We start from the raw sequence: 16,713 nt of genomic DNA, 5'->3' as shown, positions 1-16,713 counted from the left end.
AGCATAATCGCAGATAAAAGACTGTTGCATATTCATCATGCATATATTCAAATACTGTTTTATTAGTGTCCCACTCCCGAGTCCCAACCAATCTAAAGTGGACAACATTTGGAATCCATCATACAATGCATCATCAGTTCAAACACTGTGGCTAATCAAAACATCTGTGCTGGAGAAGTCGTGTTTATTACCAACAAATTAACAATGTACATCAAATACTCTGTAAAATATTTTATACGCAGTTTGGAATTTCTTTCCCCCCAAAAAACAACTGAAGCAACTCGGTGCTGTATACGAAACGTATTTTTTTCCAAATCTGCTAGATCATGAACAGACCGTTTTCCTCTGCTCAGACAAAAACAACAAACTTTTAAAAGATTATTCTTATCAGGTGTGGAAGTTTTTTCTTTGACGTGACTCTCAAAGTCTGTGCCACATGTCTCTTAAGATCTACATGGAGAAGCACAGTAATATATTTGTATGGATGCATTCAAACATGCCATTTCCCACATCTATTTTCAATATCTATCATGTGAGTTTGCTGACAATAGCTTGGTTGAGTGAGTTCAGCTGGTTTGTCCATTTGTCTAAAGCAGTGTAGCGAGCTCCTCCTCTCTTCTGATAGTCCAGTTCTAGTAGCTGGTTAACCTGGTCGATGCGCCCATGGATTGTACTGCAACAAAGTACAGAAAGGAGAGGGGAGGAGAAACAGTGACATTACAACAACATTCTGAAGCCCATTCTACAAGTCTTCTAAATCCTAACAGTTTTCTGAAAAACCAGGATTGCTCAAAACCTTTTCATGTGAAGGACCCCCCCAGCAGATCTACAAGCTCTTTGTGCCGCGCTATGGGCTTGTTTATGCTATTTGATTATCCAAAGTATAAAATAATTCATCAAGTGATTAATAGATGATTTTCCGGTTTTAATTGTGTTAAAGGTTTAACACAACTGAAACCATTGAGTTCCTGATAAATATGTACACTTGTGAATGTTGGTGGTTGTCCGTGGTTAACTGCAGCATGCATCATATTTATAGATCTAACAATGCAGTGCATGTCACAAGCTTTGGACGTACAAACTGCATCACTGATTTTTATGTTGTGCAACTGACATAATATATATGCATATAGAGAAATGTGGTTGTCCAGAACCGATGATACGACCAATGATTATTATATCATAAAATGGGGTCGGGGCATAAAGGGACAAGGACAGACAGACACAATGTGTGGGTTTTTGAATATTATATAATAAGCATGCTGCTTTGCCTAGCTTTGCTCACACAGAGCTAGGCAAAGCAGCAGTCTCTGTATGTATTGGAAAGAGCTCCACAAGTCTTTAAAAATCAGCCTTCCTTGGGTCAATCAGGGAAATGGTTTCCAGCACTTTTGTTCAAGATTGTAACAGTTTTAATTCATTTCCGGGCCTATTTGATTTAGTTATTTTAGTTTGAGTATTTTCTGTCTTCTGATTCATATATTTAATATTGCTGTATATTCCTGTTGATTGTATTCTGTATCTCGGCTACATTAAAAATGAGGGCCTGCTCCTCAATTGTACTATTGAACTAAAGGTTTGGTGATGATTTCCAAATAGCTTCTATATCTCACAATCATTTCTTCTGGCTATTTACAGAGTTAATTTTAGATTAGTTGTGTAATTGATTACAAAAACATTAGTGCACCAACCCTAGTTCATACCCGATCAGAGACCTAAAGCCTGGTGCATCGACTACATTTCCTCATTTTGGTAGAAAAAGCAGCATATTAGAACCAAGCGCTTCTACAAACAATTAAGGTGCATCCAATCTGAGAACTGTCAGACAATTTGAACAGAATGAGCGTGCAGTACTGCTAGCCTAGAGCAGCACGGTATTGTATGAGGAAGAATTATAAATATAATACCGTACTTGGTTAATCAGTCCTGATAGTGAATTACTTTCATATACAGTTAACGTCCACCCATTCTTAATTGTCACGTTTTTCTATGTTTTTCATAATTAATGTCATTAGTTGACACTAGTTAACTCCTACAACCGTCAAAACATATTAAACAATGGCATTATGTGTTTGTAATCAACAATGTAATTCCTGTTACCAGAACATCTCAAAACTAATATGGTAGGTAGACTAATAATGTAGATAATCACACCAGATCCTACATACTAAATGCCACCAATTAAATAAAAATAATAAATTGCAGACTCATGCCTCCTGGTTTGACTGTAGACCAAGGGGCACACACTATGAGGAACTGACACTATTTATGTTAATGGTACTTTTTGTTGTTATGAGCTTCACAGTGTATTTGTGAGTGTAGCAACCTACTTGTCCAATATGCACTGCACCAGCAAACTCTCCACATCGCATACATCAATGTTTAGCTCCTGAAATAGCAGGGAGAAAAACAATGCATCTCATAATAGTAATAAATCTCATTTCAAAATACAAAACTTATGTAAAATAATGACTAAAACAAATATGTATATAGTGTACATATTTATGAATACTGACGCAAATGACTACCAAAGGATATAAAGGCCCCGACACACTGAAAGCACCAAGATGATTGTGTCATCAAATGTGTCCATTGTTTACCGTGGCTGTTTCGATACTGGAGGCGTCGAGTAGACGTGCCTTTCAGAGCCCAGTTCTATTTTGGACAGGAGCATTTATGCGTGGCACACACCATCCAAAATGTATTACCTCTTTCTATTCTAAACTTGCATTGCAAACTGACTGGTTCTAGAAACCAGTTTTCAGTTTTCAGAGTCAAACTCGCTAGCGTCAATGCCGCTTTCAGTGTGTCAGGAACTTGAGGGTATGTCATCTAGGCTCACCTTGGAGATGAATGGGATGTGTATTCTTGTGTATGGTTTGATGAGTTTGATAAGTACTTGGGTTCTAATGTTCCGGAGGAGTTCTGAAAACCAAGACATGGATTAGTTTCAGTAGCACACACACTATGATCATCGTCAATATGGACTGAAGTCACTTTCACTCACCCTCTATGTGCTCTCTGATGAAAGGGTCATCCATTATGTTACTGTGATTTGTTTTTAAGATTTTCTCAAATTCAGTGATGTCATTATTCTGGTACGCGCTGGGAGTACAAAAAGAAAGTGTCATATTGTTACACTCTATATACACTGTGTTCTCACAACCCACAACAAACTTTCTCTTCCAGACAAGTTTCCACGCCACATTTCCAAATGCAAGTCAACTATGTAAACACCCTATTCTTCTACAGTGTTGAGTTGTGTTCTCAGTCTTTTGTTTATATAATTAAAAACAATAAAGCTAAAAATGCATGCAAGGAAATAAATTGCAGACAATGCCTGTTTTTTCATTTAAAACCGCCCTCCAGCTAATTTTGCTTCCTGCTTTCCCCCGTAATATTCTTGCCAAGCCACGTAGATGTTTGTGGTTTATAAACATAATTACATTCAGCAATACTATAGCAGGCAGTCTATTCGAACTGTTGATTCTAAGTTGGTATGTCAGTGAGGGCAATAGTACCGGTATGTCACTTTTAGCAAAATTCTACAAATCGGTGGATACGGAAGCAATCTGTGTCCGTGCATGCATGCATGGGTGGAAATGACTAAATACAGTTTTGGAGTTAGTTTTAGGCAGGCTCAGAGGCTCTGGCACTGGTTAAACTGTATCGGAAACCAGGCTTTTCCCACAGTTACAGAAAACCTGAATACGCAAGGTTATATGAGGCGAGAGCTCTCCGTTTGGCTGTTAAGCTTAAACAAATCAGAGCATGAGAAGATAAACGAGTGAGCAGCAGCTCAGGCTGACAGTAATAGGGTAACAAAGTCTGACATCACCCCTCTGGGTTAGAGTTGTTTTCCCCATTCTAAGTCCCATACGTGTTTTCAACATCACGTCATGTAAGAACTGTGTCCCTAAAGTAAACGCATGAGTCTGGTGATTTTTACTCATATGATATGAATCATCAACTGACGATGAAAGGTACTAATTTAGAGTTTGAAAATAAAGGGCCGTCTACTAGACTAAACTTCTCAGGCTTAAAAAATGACAAAGACTACATCTCCAATTACAATGGGAGATGTCGTTTATGTAATAATGATAATTATTTTCTTTTTCCAATTGACTACACTGTCAACCTGTACTTTTAAAGCCAGTGCATTATACAATATCTCTGCTGTCCAGAGGAAACCGCATAACTCCAAAATGTTCATTTTACAGGAAATGAAAAATATAAGTTTTTAAGGAAATGAATAAACGATGCAATACTGCCTCAAAGTTGGTGTTGTGACTTTAGATATTGTCAATTACTTGCATGAGAAGGAGAGAGGTGGTGAAGTTAGCTGTTTTAGCAGACAGTTTGAGGGTGCTTTTTTTTTTACTACTTTCCATTGGTTCAATATTTTCGAAACAACACACAGACGTCGTAAAGGGTGTTCAATAGCACTGATTTATGGAATGAAATCAAAAACCTCAAAAATGGAGTTATGAGGGTTTCCTCCGGACAGCAACGATACAATATGAACTACAGCTAAAATACTGGAGAGGGACATTATGCATATGGAAATTCTGGACATCAGAGTATAAAGTGGAAGCAGTAGACAAGGAGAAGCCTGACAAATCACAAGATACAACATGCTGAACTACTAGTCACACAATAATAAGGTCCAACTGATAATAACCATAGTAACTTGAATCGTGAAAACACACTTGTAACTTACCTTACTAAATTTGTCATTGCTAGGATCTCTGGGTCATTTTTATAGGGTTTGGCCTTTGAAAGAAGAGAGAGAAAGGTTATGGTATAGAAAGTGTGCCCAAGCAATCTCAATGGCAGGAGATGCATTCTGACCGAAGCTAAAATAAGATAAATATTTTTTTAAACTCTGGATTAAGGCTAATTTATCAAATCTCGGGATCCCGTCCCTGGCAGTGGCTACCTGTGCATTATTAAATTAATCTCGGGAATGGCTTTCAAAGAGTTTTAAGTAAAACATTTCAGTAAGTACTGTGTCTACCGTCTACAGTACATACCTCCTGAGAGTCAAAGGGGTTGATTCCCGACTTCATCAGCATGTTGGCAAGGACCAGGTACTTGAGGCAAGTGGTTCTCCGTGGGCTCCCCGACTCATCGTAGTTTTTAAAGGCCTCAAAGAAGTCTGTGTGAGCCTTCTCAAACTCGCCCTCCCTCAGGTGCATCTTCCCACCACATTCTGTGCCAAAAAGAACAGCTCATTCAACAAGTAACTACATAAAAATGATATAACACATGACAGTACCACATACAAATGTTTACTAGAAGTACTTGGGGTTGTAGTAGTAGTACACCAGTAAGAAGCCATAAAGGGCAGATCAACATATGGAATGAATTATGTACTGTCCATACATGGAGTGTGTCTTGAGTGTACAGGGTTTGATGAGGTCAGATCAACATATGGAATGTCAGAACAGGTCAGCTCCATATCTGGAGATCTAAGGGTGGCAGTGGGGGCAGTGTCTTGAGTGTACAGGGTTTGATGAGGTCTGGCCATGTATGGACCATGTCTTCAGTGTACAGGGTTTGATGAGGTCAGATCAATTATGGAATGTCAGAACAAGTCTGCTCCATATATAGAGATCTAATGGTGGCAGCAGGGGAAGTGTCTTGAGTGTACAGGGTTTGATGAGGACCCAGGTAGGGCCGGGCCTACCTGGGAGGGAAGGGAGACATCGAAGAGGAAGGACGGGTGGGGAAGGATGAACATATAGAATGTCAGAACAGTTCAGCTCCATGTATGGCTATCCAGAGTTTGATGTCAGTATCGTGATCTTCAAATATGGAGACGGCCATATATGGTGGCGTGATGTGTCAGGAGGCGTGATGTCACGAGGCGCGACCATATATGGAGGTGTGACTAGGGTTGGGACTCGGAAGTCGGAACCGGTTTGCATTAGCGGTTCCGCAAATGGGTCGCGTCTGTCATTTGGCTCAGCTGTGTGTGCATACAAGCGGCTGTGGTGACCTCACGCCACCTTCAGGAGTGAGTGGGGTGGGTACGCCCACTAGTCTTAAATCAGTATGCCTGCAAACTTTGACCAAGACGGTCAGATGAAGACAAACAGCAGCATTTCGAACAAACAGAAAAAGTCCTCAGAAGTGTTGTTGGACTTTACCAGTGGATGCAATCCTCACGTTGACGTCAAGGAAACCTCTCCACAGAAACTATCTAATCAATGTATGCATCGTGATTTTTGTCTCCGAATACGTGTACCACCGCTGCTGCGTGACCGTCACACACCATCAAGCCGCTTGGGCACAAGCAGACATACGCTACAAGTCGCGTCAAGTTCCATCCTAGATATAGCCAAAGGAACGGCTGAAGTGCTAGCCAAAGGAACGGCTGAAGTGCTGCCGTGGCTCGAATTTTGTTTACTCAATAAGAATCCGCTGTGTGTTTGCACCCTGTGGTGGACGGGGGAGCGCTGTGTAGCAGCCTGTACAGCCAGCAGCAGCAAGAGACTATGGCGCGCGCCTGCGGAATACGCTATGAATTAATTAATATATTAATTAATGCCTAGTCTGGTCACCCGACCCAAAGCCAAAAATATACATGACCAATTGGACTTGCCCAAGTTGAAATAACAGATGTACTTATTTTTTTTAACTTTTTTTGTGGCTTTCGCCTTTATTTTATATTTTTTATGGAGGGATAGACAGTAGGCTGACAGAAAATTGGGAGAGAGATGGCCTTCACATGCAGTGAAGGCCATCAGGATCGGGAGTCGAACCCGCAGCACACTGCCAGACTGGATTACCAGCCAAGGTGCCTGGACTGCTGAGCCACGGCCCAGGCAACAATTTCTAATAGTGTTTGTTGTATACTATAATTACTTTTTGCTTTAGCTTATAGGAATCACGCCAGGGAATCACTTTATTATAAGTGATGGCAAAGAAAGTGAAAAGTGCACTTGGAAAAGTACACTTGGTACGACACTTTCTGACTAAGCATAAATCAATTAAGAAGACTTTTCCAGCCGACTGAGGTGAAGGAGCTGAAACTAGCAACACAGCTTTCTTTACACAAATTTGGTAAAATAATGCGACCACTACAGCATCCTAGCATGTGTGCCATGTTCTCAACACACAAATAAATGTTTTTAAGAACAGGATTGAAATCATGAGAAACACAAAGGAGGTAGCGCTGTCAGCCAACAAGAGCTGCTTCTCTGCCAAACTCATACACTTGTATAGCATGGCTTGACATATAATCATACACGAGGACCAGGGGCGGATTTACTGTAGGCTACGTTTCTACCTCCCCTCCGACAAAAGTAATTATTGTTTATTAAATGATACCGCCGTAAAAAATAAAACGACTGTTTTGACACTGACATTTGTAAGGGAACTAATAGGCAGGCAGATGTCGTCGCTATTATATTATGACGCTTCTTCCCCTTTTTATGACTGGTCCAGTGCTTGTGGTTCAAGAAAGTACAAAATAAAAGTGTATGTTGTCATTATTGTCATGGTTAATCATTTACCAATCATCTAACTATTGTAGCCTATAACAATATAAGCTACAGCTACAAGTTACAACATAAATATACATTGTATTTCGGTAACTCCTGTCTATCAATCTGCGTCGACCGGCAGGGTGCCTATCTCGTATTGGCTATGCCTTACTCATAAAGAATTCCTGGCTGACAAGGACGATATACTGTATATGGAGACATTATACCTCTGATGACTCCCATGATGAGCGGGTGAGGGATCGCTGACTTGATGTGAAGAGACTGCTCGTACAGGGCCTTCAGTTTCTTGTTATTCTTCTGTGCAGTGTACATCTGGATCTCCAAAGCGTATATCTCTAAGAGCTGTGTGCCTTTCTTCAGGTCATCCTCTCCATCGTCCGTCTACATTCAACACAGAATGACCATTTTCCATACTGTCAGAAACATTATCCAATTATATTATTTATGATCAAATTAATAATGAATTGGATAATTGGAAAATTGGATACTACAAATTACGGTACACATTTAACACAAATAAGGAGCATACAATTGTTTCTTGATAAAGTTGGTTCCTTCCTTTTCTTTATGTAAAGCGACTTTGGGTGCTTAGAAAAGCACTGTATAAATCTGAGCTAGATTTATTATTAGTATTATATGTAGCTATAATAATAACAATAAATAAATAGTAAAATAAGTTAATAGTTAAAAATGACAAATTTGTGTATTTACCTGACAAGACTGGTGCAGTTGTCTGAGTATCTTCTGTAGTTTTCCATACTCCTCCCTCTCCAAGTACAGTTTCCCCAACTACAGAGCAGCAGCAGACAATAGATGTAAAATTAAAATGACATCCCTTAGCATCTGTTTACCCAAACAATGCATGGTGCAATCACACTCAACATACCTTTGTGTTCGTTTTAAACCATAATCTGTCATTCTTTGCATCTTTCAAGGCCTCCAGAGTAGTTTCATAGAACTCCTGTAGTAGGTCCATCTAATGACAAAGAATACATGATAAATACACAGGCATTCTAAAAACGGTTAAACAAGACGTAATTTGAGTGAGTCATTCTGTACCTGTTTGGAGGTGGAGATGTAGTCCAGAATGGAGTTGATGGACTTCTCTGAGTAGTTCCTGGTGACAGCACTTCTGATATACGTCAGCAATTGCTTGTATCTGTTCATCATTTCTGGAAAGTTGGTCTGCAAGGTTGAGGCACACAGAAAACAAAATTGAAATGATTGTCGCCTATTTTGGATCGTGTAGTCAGCAGCAGGAGATGGAGTGTATTCTTACACAGCATACCAGCTTGAAGTTTATCTTGATCATCTGTTTGAGTGCTTTGAATCCCCATTCTCCTTTCTCTCCTTCTAGTTCCAACACCTGTGGACACAACAACACACTCATAAGTCAGCATTAAACATCTGCAGACTGAGTTAGTAATGTCCTCTTTAACATGACAGTGTGTGTAAACTGTTATTAGGAAGAGTGGTGCTCATCTTCGGCCCAAATGTTAATGATAATAGTTGTACCTTTTGAAAACTGCTGAGTGCTCCTTTGGGGTCATCCTCCTTGAGCGCTTTGGAGTTATAGTACTGGTTCTCTAGGTCCACATTGGGTTCAGAATTGCTGTCCTCTGAGTATTCCTACATTGACACATAACGCGCACTGCATATTAACGCACTGCATAATGTGCATATTAGCTAGTTAGAAGTAGAACTGAAGTTACACGCAACACACACGTATAACGCTGACAGTTTCCTTGACAAGTTGACATCTGCGAACAGCATGCTCTTGCTCAGTGTTGCCACTTCAAGGAAGAGAAAGAACACTAGTAGTTTCTAGAGCTCCGAGACTTAACTTCCTCCCAATGTATGGATGAATGAACGCTTAAAGCGCTTTGAGCACTTGGAAAAGCGCTATAAAAATGCAATTCATTATTATTATTACTTTATTTAGAGGCAACACATTGCGAAATTGTTCTTTCTCTTCCTCGATGTTTGCCTTGATGCCCGACTTCCAGCACCTGGCCTAAATATAGTCATTGAGATGTGCACACAATCTTCTGTACTCAGTGTTGCCACTTGCCAGCTACCATTAGCCGGCTACTATGTTGCTCATAAACACAGCTAGGCCTAGCCTAGCCCAGTTAGCCAACGAGCATGGTTAATATTTCTCAATATTAACAAAACATCCAGCTTGTGAACTATCCCGGCTGCTCTGCAGCTAAATCCGACTGACGGTTTAGCACGCTAGTACAATATATCCAGAGTGAGCCTGATCACACGTTAGGTGCCCTTCTACCTTCAACATCTACCGTTAGCGAGCTAGCTCACATTAGCCTGCTCGCTACCTAGCGACCTGTGAGACAGCACTCCTTCTGCCTAAGCGAACAAAAAAATAATCCCAGCGATTACAGTTACCAGATCGTAGTCCTCTTCATCGTCGCACATAAAATCATCTTCCATGTCAGACATCTCGATGGTTCTCCTTGCTTCCTACCCAAGCTGCAGCCTAGCCTAGGAAAAGTCACCAGCCTAGACTTAATGTTGTGCTGCTGCTATACTGATGTGTGTGGTGGAGGCGGACACCGTGTGGAGCAAGTTACAATGACATTGTTTTGCCCATAGATGGCACTGTTTGATAGCCTCAAATTAACTCGTGAATAAATACACCTGCAGTCATCTAGTAGTACTGTATGCTCCAGTCTTGCTGCAAAAAAAGAAAGAATGATTTGTACCTGCTGTGGCCAGAGAGGCCAATATTTACAATTTACAATTTACAATTTAGGCATTTAGCAGACGCGACAAAAAAAGCATGGGAATACATCACATAAAAACATTTATCATGAAACATGCGTAAGCTAAAGGCCTATTCATAGTCTGGATTTTAGGTGGTGAGGTGACCACCGCTCCGGTGGTGAGGTGACCACCGGAGCTGAAATAACGTTGAGCGGTGGTGAGTAAAAACAGAGAGAAGGGCTGGAGCGGTGGCGGTGGTTTGCTCTTCACAGTTGTGTGTCATCGGCGTAGCAGTGATAGGATATATTGTGAGCAGAGATGATAGTGCCCCGATGGGTTCGGGGGGATGATAACAGACCTTTCCAGGAAACCTGGTAGGTCGGTCGGTGAGGTAGGAGGAGAACCACTTTAGTGCCGTTCCACCGATGCCTAGATCGGCTAGGGTGTCTAGGAGCAGCTGGTGGTTCACTGTGTCAAATCAAATGCTGCCGATAGGTCTAGGAGATTCAGTACTGCAGAGTGGGAAGCAGCTTGGGCAGCATATAGTGCTTCTGTGACTGCCAGCAGGGCAGTTTCTGTGGAGTGGGCCTTCTTAAATCCGGACTGGTTGGGATCCAGCAGGTTGTTCTGTGAGAGATGGAGAGAGAGCTGGTTGGAGACAACACGTTCAATGGTTTTAGAAATAAATGAAAGGAGTGATACCGGTCTGTAGTTCTTGACATCTGAGGGGTCAAGGGTTGGTTTCTTGAGGAGTGGTGTTACTCTGGCTGACTTGAGGGCAGATGGGACGCAGCCTGAGGTTACTGAGGTGTTGATGATGGAGGTGATGAAGGGGAGCAGATCAGGTGCGATGGTCTGGAAGATTGGAGACGGGACAGGGTCAAGAGGACAGGACAGGTGGTAGAGGATGTCACTATAGTTGTAGAACTTCGTCTGGGGAAAGAGGAGAGAAGGAGGACATGCATGGTATGTTGGGGTTCGTGTTGGTTGAGTCAGATGCCACTTTATGTGGGAGGGGAGGAAAGGAGCTGCTGATATCATCAACCTTCTTCTCGAAGTAGTTGACAAAAACATCAGCAGTGAGGGATGAAGGTTGAGTGGGGGGAGGGGGTTTAAGGAGGGAGGAGAAAGTGGAGAAGAGCTTCCTTGGGTTAGAAGTACAGGATTGGATTTTGGTGTGGTAGAAAGAGGTTTTAGCAGTGGTTAGTGAGTGGGCGAAGGCAGAGGAGTGAGTGAAAGTGGAAAAGGTCATCTGGTAGCTTTGTCTTGTGCCACTTTCTTTCGGCTGCCCTTAGAGGTGTTCGTTCAGATCTGAGAGTTTCAGATAGCCAGGGAGCCGGTGGACATGAGCGAGCTGGCCTGGAACATACAATGTTCTTGTAAATCTAAAGAAGTGCACTGCCGTATTAGCCTATTATTTGTACTACACGAAAATTAACTATGTGCTTTGCTCTGATGGAACTTTGGGTCCGATGAGGACTTGTGTATACTCTAAAGATGAGGATTCATAAAATAATTTACAAAGCTATAGGACCCGCATCTATCTGTCTATTTGGGTGCCCACCTCCCATCTGTTTGTGGGAGATGGAATATGCATATTTATTATTTATTTGATTATGAAATTGTTTGAAAATACAAACTATATATGTTTTTTTAGTAGCATTTCCTTTTTTTCTTATTTTCTCTGCTCTGCCACACTTTCTTATCATTTTGATTTGCACTACATGACATTTACATGACTAAATTACCGGTACATAAAATAAGGGTGGAAACAATGCATACAGGCAGTCTCTCTCTCACACACACACACACACACACACACACACACACACACACACACACACACACACACACACACACACACACACACACACACACACACACACACACACACACACACACACACACACACCCTATCATTAGTGCATTACCATAAAAGGTGCATTTTATTGCAGTTTAAGAATTTGTTCTTGACAGGAATGTCAACAGCTCAGACTTAATGAGCAAAAATCAAAATTTGGCAAGGTCTTTTTCTCTCTTAGCAACTGAACTGCAAATATAGCTACAGTTTTTCTTAAACACAGATATAGCGTGATAATAGCCGGTATATTTGAGATTTCAGTCAGCTCTGTGTATCAGGTTCGTGTTATAGTTGTGTTTCGTGACTGCCTTTTTAACAGCCTTGGCTGCCACACCAAGATCTGAGAGAGGGGGGGGGGGGGGGCATTGGCAACATCAAACTCTCACACTCACTGCACGGGGTCTGATGTCCTCATTCCACATCAGGCCCTGTGACGGGGTTCGCATTTCTTTGTAGACTGATTTGAAATTACACAATCACATTAAGACATGTGTCATAATGTTATTGCGAAACCCAGATGAGTCTGAGTAATACACTTATCTCTTTTTTTAACTTTGTTTTTATTTCAATTTTTCATCTTGTGCAGTCAGTTTGGCCATAATATTTATAATATCCAGCAGCGAATCCAACTCCAAGGAAGAGGGAACTTGGGTACTCAAAGATTGATTGATAACATAATGTAATAATAATAACTAGAAATGTCATTAGTAACTCATGTTCTTGTTTGTGTACAGTGCTGTATGTGTTTGTGTGTAAGTAAAACAGATCAGTATGTTAGCGATTAAGAGTATATCAATGTCACAAGTGCACTGTCGTTAAATATATAATTTAATGTGTGAATTAAGACAGCAGAGTACTGTGATATGCTGTAGTGTAGCCTATACAGACATGAGTCACATAATCTATTATACACCTGAAATAAATGTATTGACCTCTATTTAACTTTCTGAAAGTTTAACCCAGAGTTCAAGGCCTTACATTTAGTCAAGTGGAAGGATCAGCAGACATCTTTTGTTAATATTATACTGTACTGAATATTCCATCCATCCATCCATCCATGCATCTTCAACCACTTATCCAGAGTCGGGTCGCGGGGGCAACAGTCCCAGAGCAGAGAGCTCAGACTTCCCTCTCTAGAGCAACATTAGCAACTTCCTCCTGGGGGATCCAGAGGCATTCCAGCGAGGGCATAGTAAGCAATGGGCATGCCTCCCGAGCGAGGGCATGCTTACTATGCCCGAAGCACCTAAGCTGGCTCCTTTCCAAGCGAAGAAGCAGTGGGTCTACTTCGAGGCTCTCTTGTGTGACTGAACTTCTCACCCTATCTCTAAGGGCTATGCCAGCCACCCGTCTTACACAGCAACCTTATATTTTCGGTCATGACCCACACTTTATGACCATAAGTGAAAGTATAGGTACGGAGATTGCTTGGTAAACAGAGAGCTTTGCCTTCTGGCTGCAGCTCTCTTTTAGTAACAACAGTTAAATTAACAAAATGATGAGAAGAATACTGTGAATGTGTGTGCACATGCAAATACTGTACATTAAAATCTAACATGTGTGATATCTGTTAGCATTTCTGTCATACAGTATTGGGTTTGCATCAACAGGACCACTCAGCTATAGTAGAGAAGAGCTGTGAATCTGGGACAAAGAGATACTGTAAGGCTCGCTTGTTGCTTTTGTGTCATCACAACACCTGCACAGATGTTCCTCAAATTAAAGGGCATCACACTTGTGCACTTAGTGTTATCACTACAGACTGAGCCGCTGTCAACACATAATCAGACACTCAAAAAACAGCACATTTATATCAGGCAAGCAGCACGGTGGGAAGCAGGGCAAAATAACAGAACCAAAATATAAATAAAAACCAGGCTTTACAAAAAGAAAAAAAAACAACTAACTGAAACTGTATTGTGTGTTTACTTTGTCAGTATCCAAAGAAATGTGAAAATAAGCTTCTGAGCTAATAGATCTGCTATCTGAACTTCTTGAATCTCGCCCTGACTGCCCCATTTTACAATAAAAAAATAAGCCTTTTCACAAAATAAAAACTAAACTAAACTAGTTAACCCACTTTATTATTATTATTCTTATATAATATTTTTTATCCCACGATTTCGTAACCCATTTTTCAATTATCTAATGTGATCCTGGGCTCTACACACCCTCCGCCAACCTGGGGAGAGCAACGGACTTGAACTCATGCTTCCTTCATGCCTGAGTGTCCAAGTTGCTCCTTTACACCTGACAGGGGGGAGTTTCCCTGGTTGGACGTAGCGCGTGGAAGGAACACGTTATACCAACCAGTTCCTTTCCCCTCCATCCAGCTGGCCAGGGGGAGGCAGTTTAGAGACCAGGATTGTTAACCCCCCTTATTAAAAACTGTAATAATAACGCACTAGCTGCGGGAAGTCAAGAGAAAAGGAGGACACCCTGGCCCACCATCTCTATGTCTACATCAGGACCTGATTCTGGTCCAAAAACCTTTTCATTTATCAAACCTACTCAGGGAGGACCACCTAAGTCTGATAAACTCAAACAATTTCTCAGTGTTGACTATTTCTCAGTGTAAACCTACTAACCTTATTTAGTGAGAAGCGTTATAAACATTTCACAGCAGTCCCCTGGCATTAATATATACAATGGGTTTTATCAGCCGTTTAATTTTTGGTTGCCAAAAACTGTTTTATGGGGTACCCAACGGCAACAATAGAATTCATGTAATCTTGTTGCTGACAGTTCTTTAAACATGAGCTGAGGCTTTAATGCACCTCCAGCATGGCATCTGGCAGAGAAGGCCTGTGCACCTTTCTCTCTCAGCAGGCTGCTTGCTTTTACGCTTTTCCTAAATGGCCGTCACCACAAAAGAACTCACGGAAAGGGCCCTAACTCTGCGTTCCTGTGCCAACAAGATCATTATACGTACATGCACACAGACATGCATACCAAAATGTACTGCATGTAAACATTATACCATGCACATCTGCGGTAATCGTGCTCATGTGTGCCAAACACACACTTTGCAAAAGCCACGCACATCATTGACCTCGTACAATTTACCCCTGAGGTCATCACAAGCACTCTGTACTCCTCAAGCTGTGCACAATGCGTGACTAGACATTTTATTTGCTTATTGCTTTTCTCTTTTGTTTTTACAAGGTACATAGAAGCGTGTCTTGATTTTATACAACAGCTTTTGTCTAGTGGGGCTGTTATTGCTCATCAAATCACCACTCCAAGAGCTGAAACTCATGCTACAGCCAAGTCCACACGCACCCTCTCTGCATCGCACGCTAGCACAATGTGGTACAGTATGTGTGCGGTATGTGCTTTGAGTGGGGTGTGTGGGGGGTTGGAGTTTGGGTTTGTGTGTGTTTGGGTATCTAGATTCTAGAAAGTATGTGTGTATTATAGACAGAGGTTGTCAGTCAGCCTTTGTCATTCTAAACGTGGGTAGGTATAGACTGAAATGATGGGTGGAGAGTAGACGTTGGGTATAGGCTCTGGTCCAGTTACTCAACATTTGTGGTCAGGTTATGGTCATCTAGTAAATGCATAACCTAGAAAATATATGTAAAAATAGAAATTCAAAGAGAGCTTCTAACCCCAACTTCACAGAGAACATTACGCATCCAGATTTGAAGATCTGAAACCTTTTGTCTCAGGTAAATATATCCCAAATTATTTATCACACAACTGTGGATGGCTTATTGCTTGGTCAGTGTTTAGTTTGGTGGAGTGGGTTAATGTGGTTTTACCCAATGTACAGATTGGCATTTGGAATAGGGCAACTGTTTTGATATAACAAAAAGAAAAACAATTTACTCCTGTGACACAGTACAAGTACAAGTACATAAAACTCAAATTCCCCACACAACTGTGAGTGTATAGTAGAAGTCTATTGATGCCCTACTCCTACTGCCCAGAAGCCTACTACTATATCCTCCTTTTTGCAGTAGTGTAAAGTAACTTTAGTACAATTTTGAGGCATTTCTACTTTACTGGAGGATTTCCAATTTTCAGGTTCAGGTTCATTTATTTGTTTGTCCCCGTGGGGCGATTTGGTTTACAGCAAGGCATGTAACATGAAAGGCAGGTAACATGAAACACAAAAAGTAAAAGACACAGTAAAAAGGCACATATTAATGTGTACTATGAACAAAAAAACACGATGGCAGTTCAAGGTATCAGTGTAACAGTTGTATAAATAATTCATACAAGCGAGTCAGGTGACAAGTGTAGCATAGTGTTTCCAATAGTTTTAAATATAAGCCAATTTTTATTGTTTTCCATCATGTTTGGTGGGGTAGTCAGGGCATTTAGGGGGGCATATACATTTACATATTTACACTGATGACAATGTCATATGAGGAAATAGGTGAATAGGTGTGAGTGGGACCACTTTGGAACCACACTGTTCCCATGTGGATCCTGAGATTCAATTATTTTTACTGAGAGGGTATTCAATAGGAGGCTATGAGAAACACCAAAACGTATTCTATAGGAGGCTATGAGAAACACCAAAACGTCTTAGCAAAGTGCATTCTTCTTCAGTGCCTTGTATAATTTACTAGACCGGTTCCCGGCTGTAGAGCACCGAGTCGGTAACGA

General features: G+C 41.1%; 1 protein-coding gene across 4 annotated transcripts; it reads right to left on the bottom strand.

The window, feature by feature from the left end:
• Positions 1-42: 42 nt before the first annotated feature.
• cops2 (COP9 signalosome subunit 2) lies at positions 43-10,071 on the bottom strand. Of its 4 annotated transcripts, none has more exons than XM_080781995.1 (13): positions 9,912-10,071; positions 9,027-9,140; positions 8,791-8,877; positions 8,571-8,696; positions 8,398-8,487; positions 8,223-8,300; positions 7,718-7,892; positions 5,034-5,212; positions 4,721-4,773; positions 3,008-3,105; positions 2,843-2,925; positions 2,331-2,389; positions 43-673 (listed from the first exon to the last, which is right to left on the bottom strand). In XM_080781995.1, exons 1-13 carry the CDS (start codon positions 9,969-9,971, stop codon positions 529-531), a joined length of 1,347 nt encoding a protein of 448 aa, XP_080638121.1. In that variant the 5' UTR covers positions 9,972-10,071; the 3' UTR covers positions 43-528. The 4 variants fall into 4 exon arrangements, with proteins under 4 accessions (XP_080638121.1, XP_080638123.1, XP_080638122.1 ...); XM_080781997.1 differs by having other exon boundaries at positions 8,800-8,877; XM_080781996.1 differs by having other exon boundaries at positions 9,918-10,071.
• Positions 10,072-16,713: the final 6,642 nt, after the last annotated feature.

The sequence above is a fragment of the Protomyctophum bolini genome (assembly GCF_963924005.1).
Source record: "Protomyctophum bolini genome assembly, chromosome: 1".
Lineage (NCBI taxonomy): Eukaryota > Metazoa > Chordata > Actinopteri > Myctophiformes > Myctophidae > Protomyctophum > Protomyctophum bolini.
The sequence above is the reverse complement of the archived record's forward strand: the minus strand, read 5'-3'. Positions and strand labels throughout refer to the sequence as shown.

What these genes read in the sequence shown, in the direction of transcription:
- cops2 (XM_080781995.1), bottom strand. Translation starts at nt 9,971, where the DNA reads ATGTCTGACATGGAAGATGATTTTATGTGCGACGATGAAGAGGACTAC. An exon ending in CACTCAGCAGTTTTCAAAAG is followed by an intron (nt 8,878 to 9,026) that starts GTACAACTATTA and finishes TTGTGTCCACAG; the next exon opens with GTGTTGGAACTAGAAGGAGA. An exon ending in ACCCCTTTGACTCTCAGGAG is followed by an intron (nt 4,774 to 5,033) that starts GTATGTACTGTA and finishes CTTCTTTCAAAG; the next exon opens with GCCAAACCCTATAAAAATGA.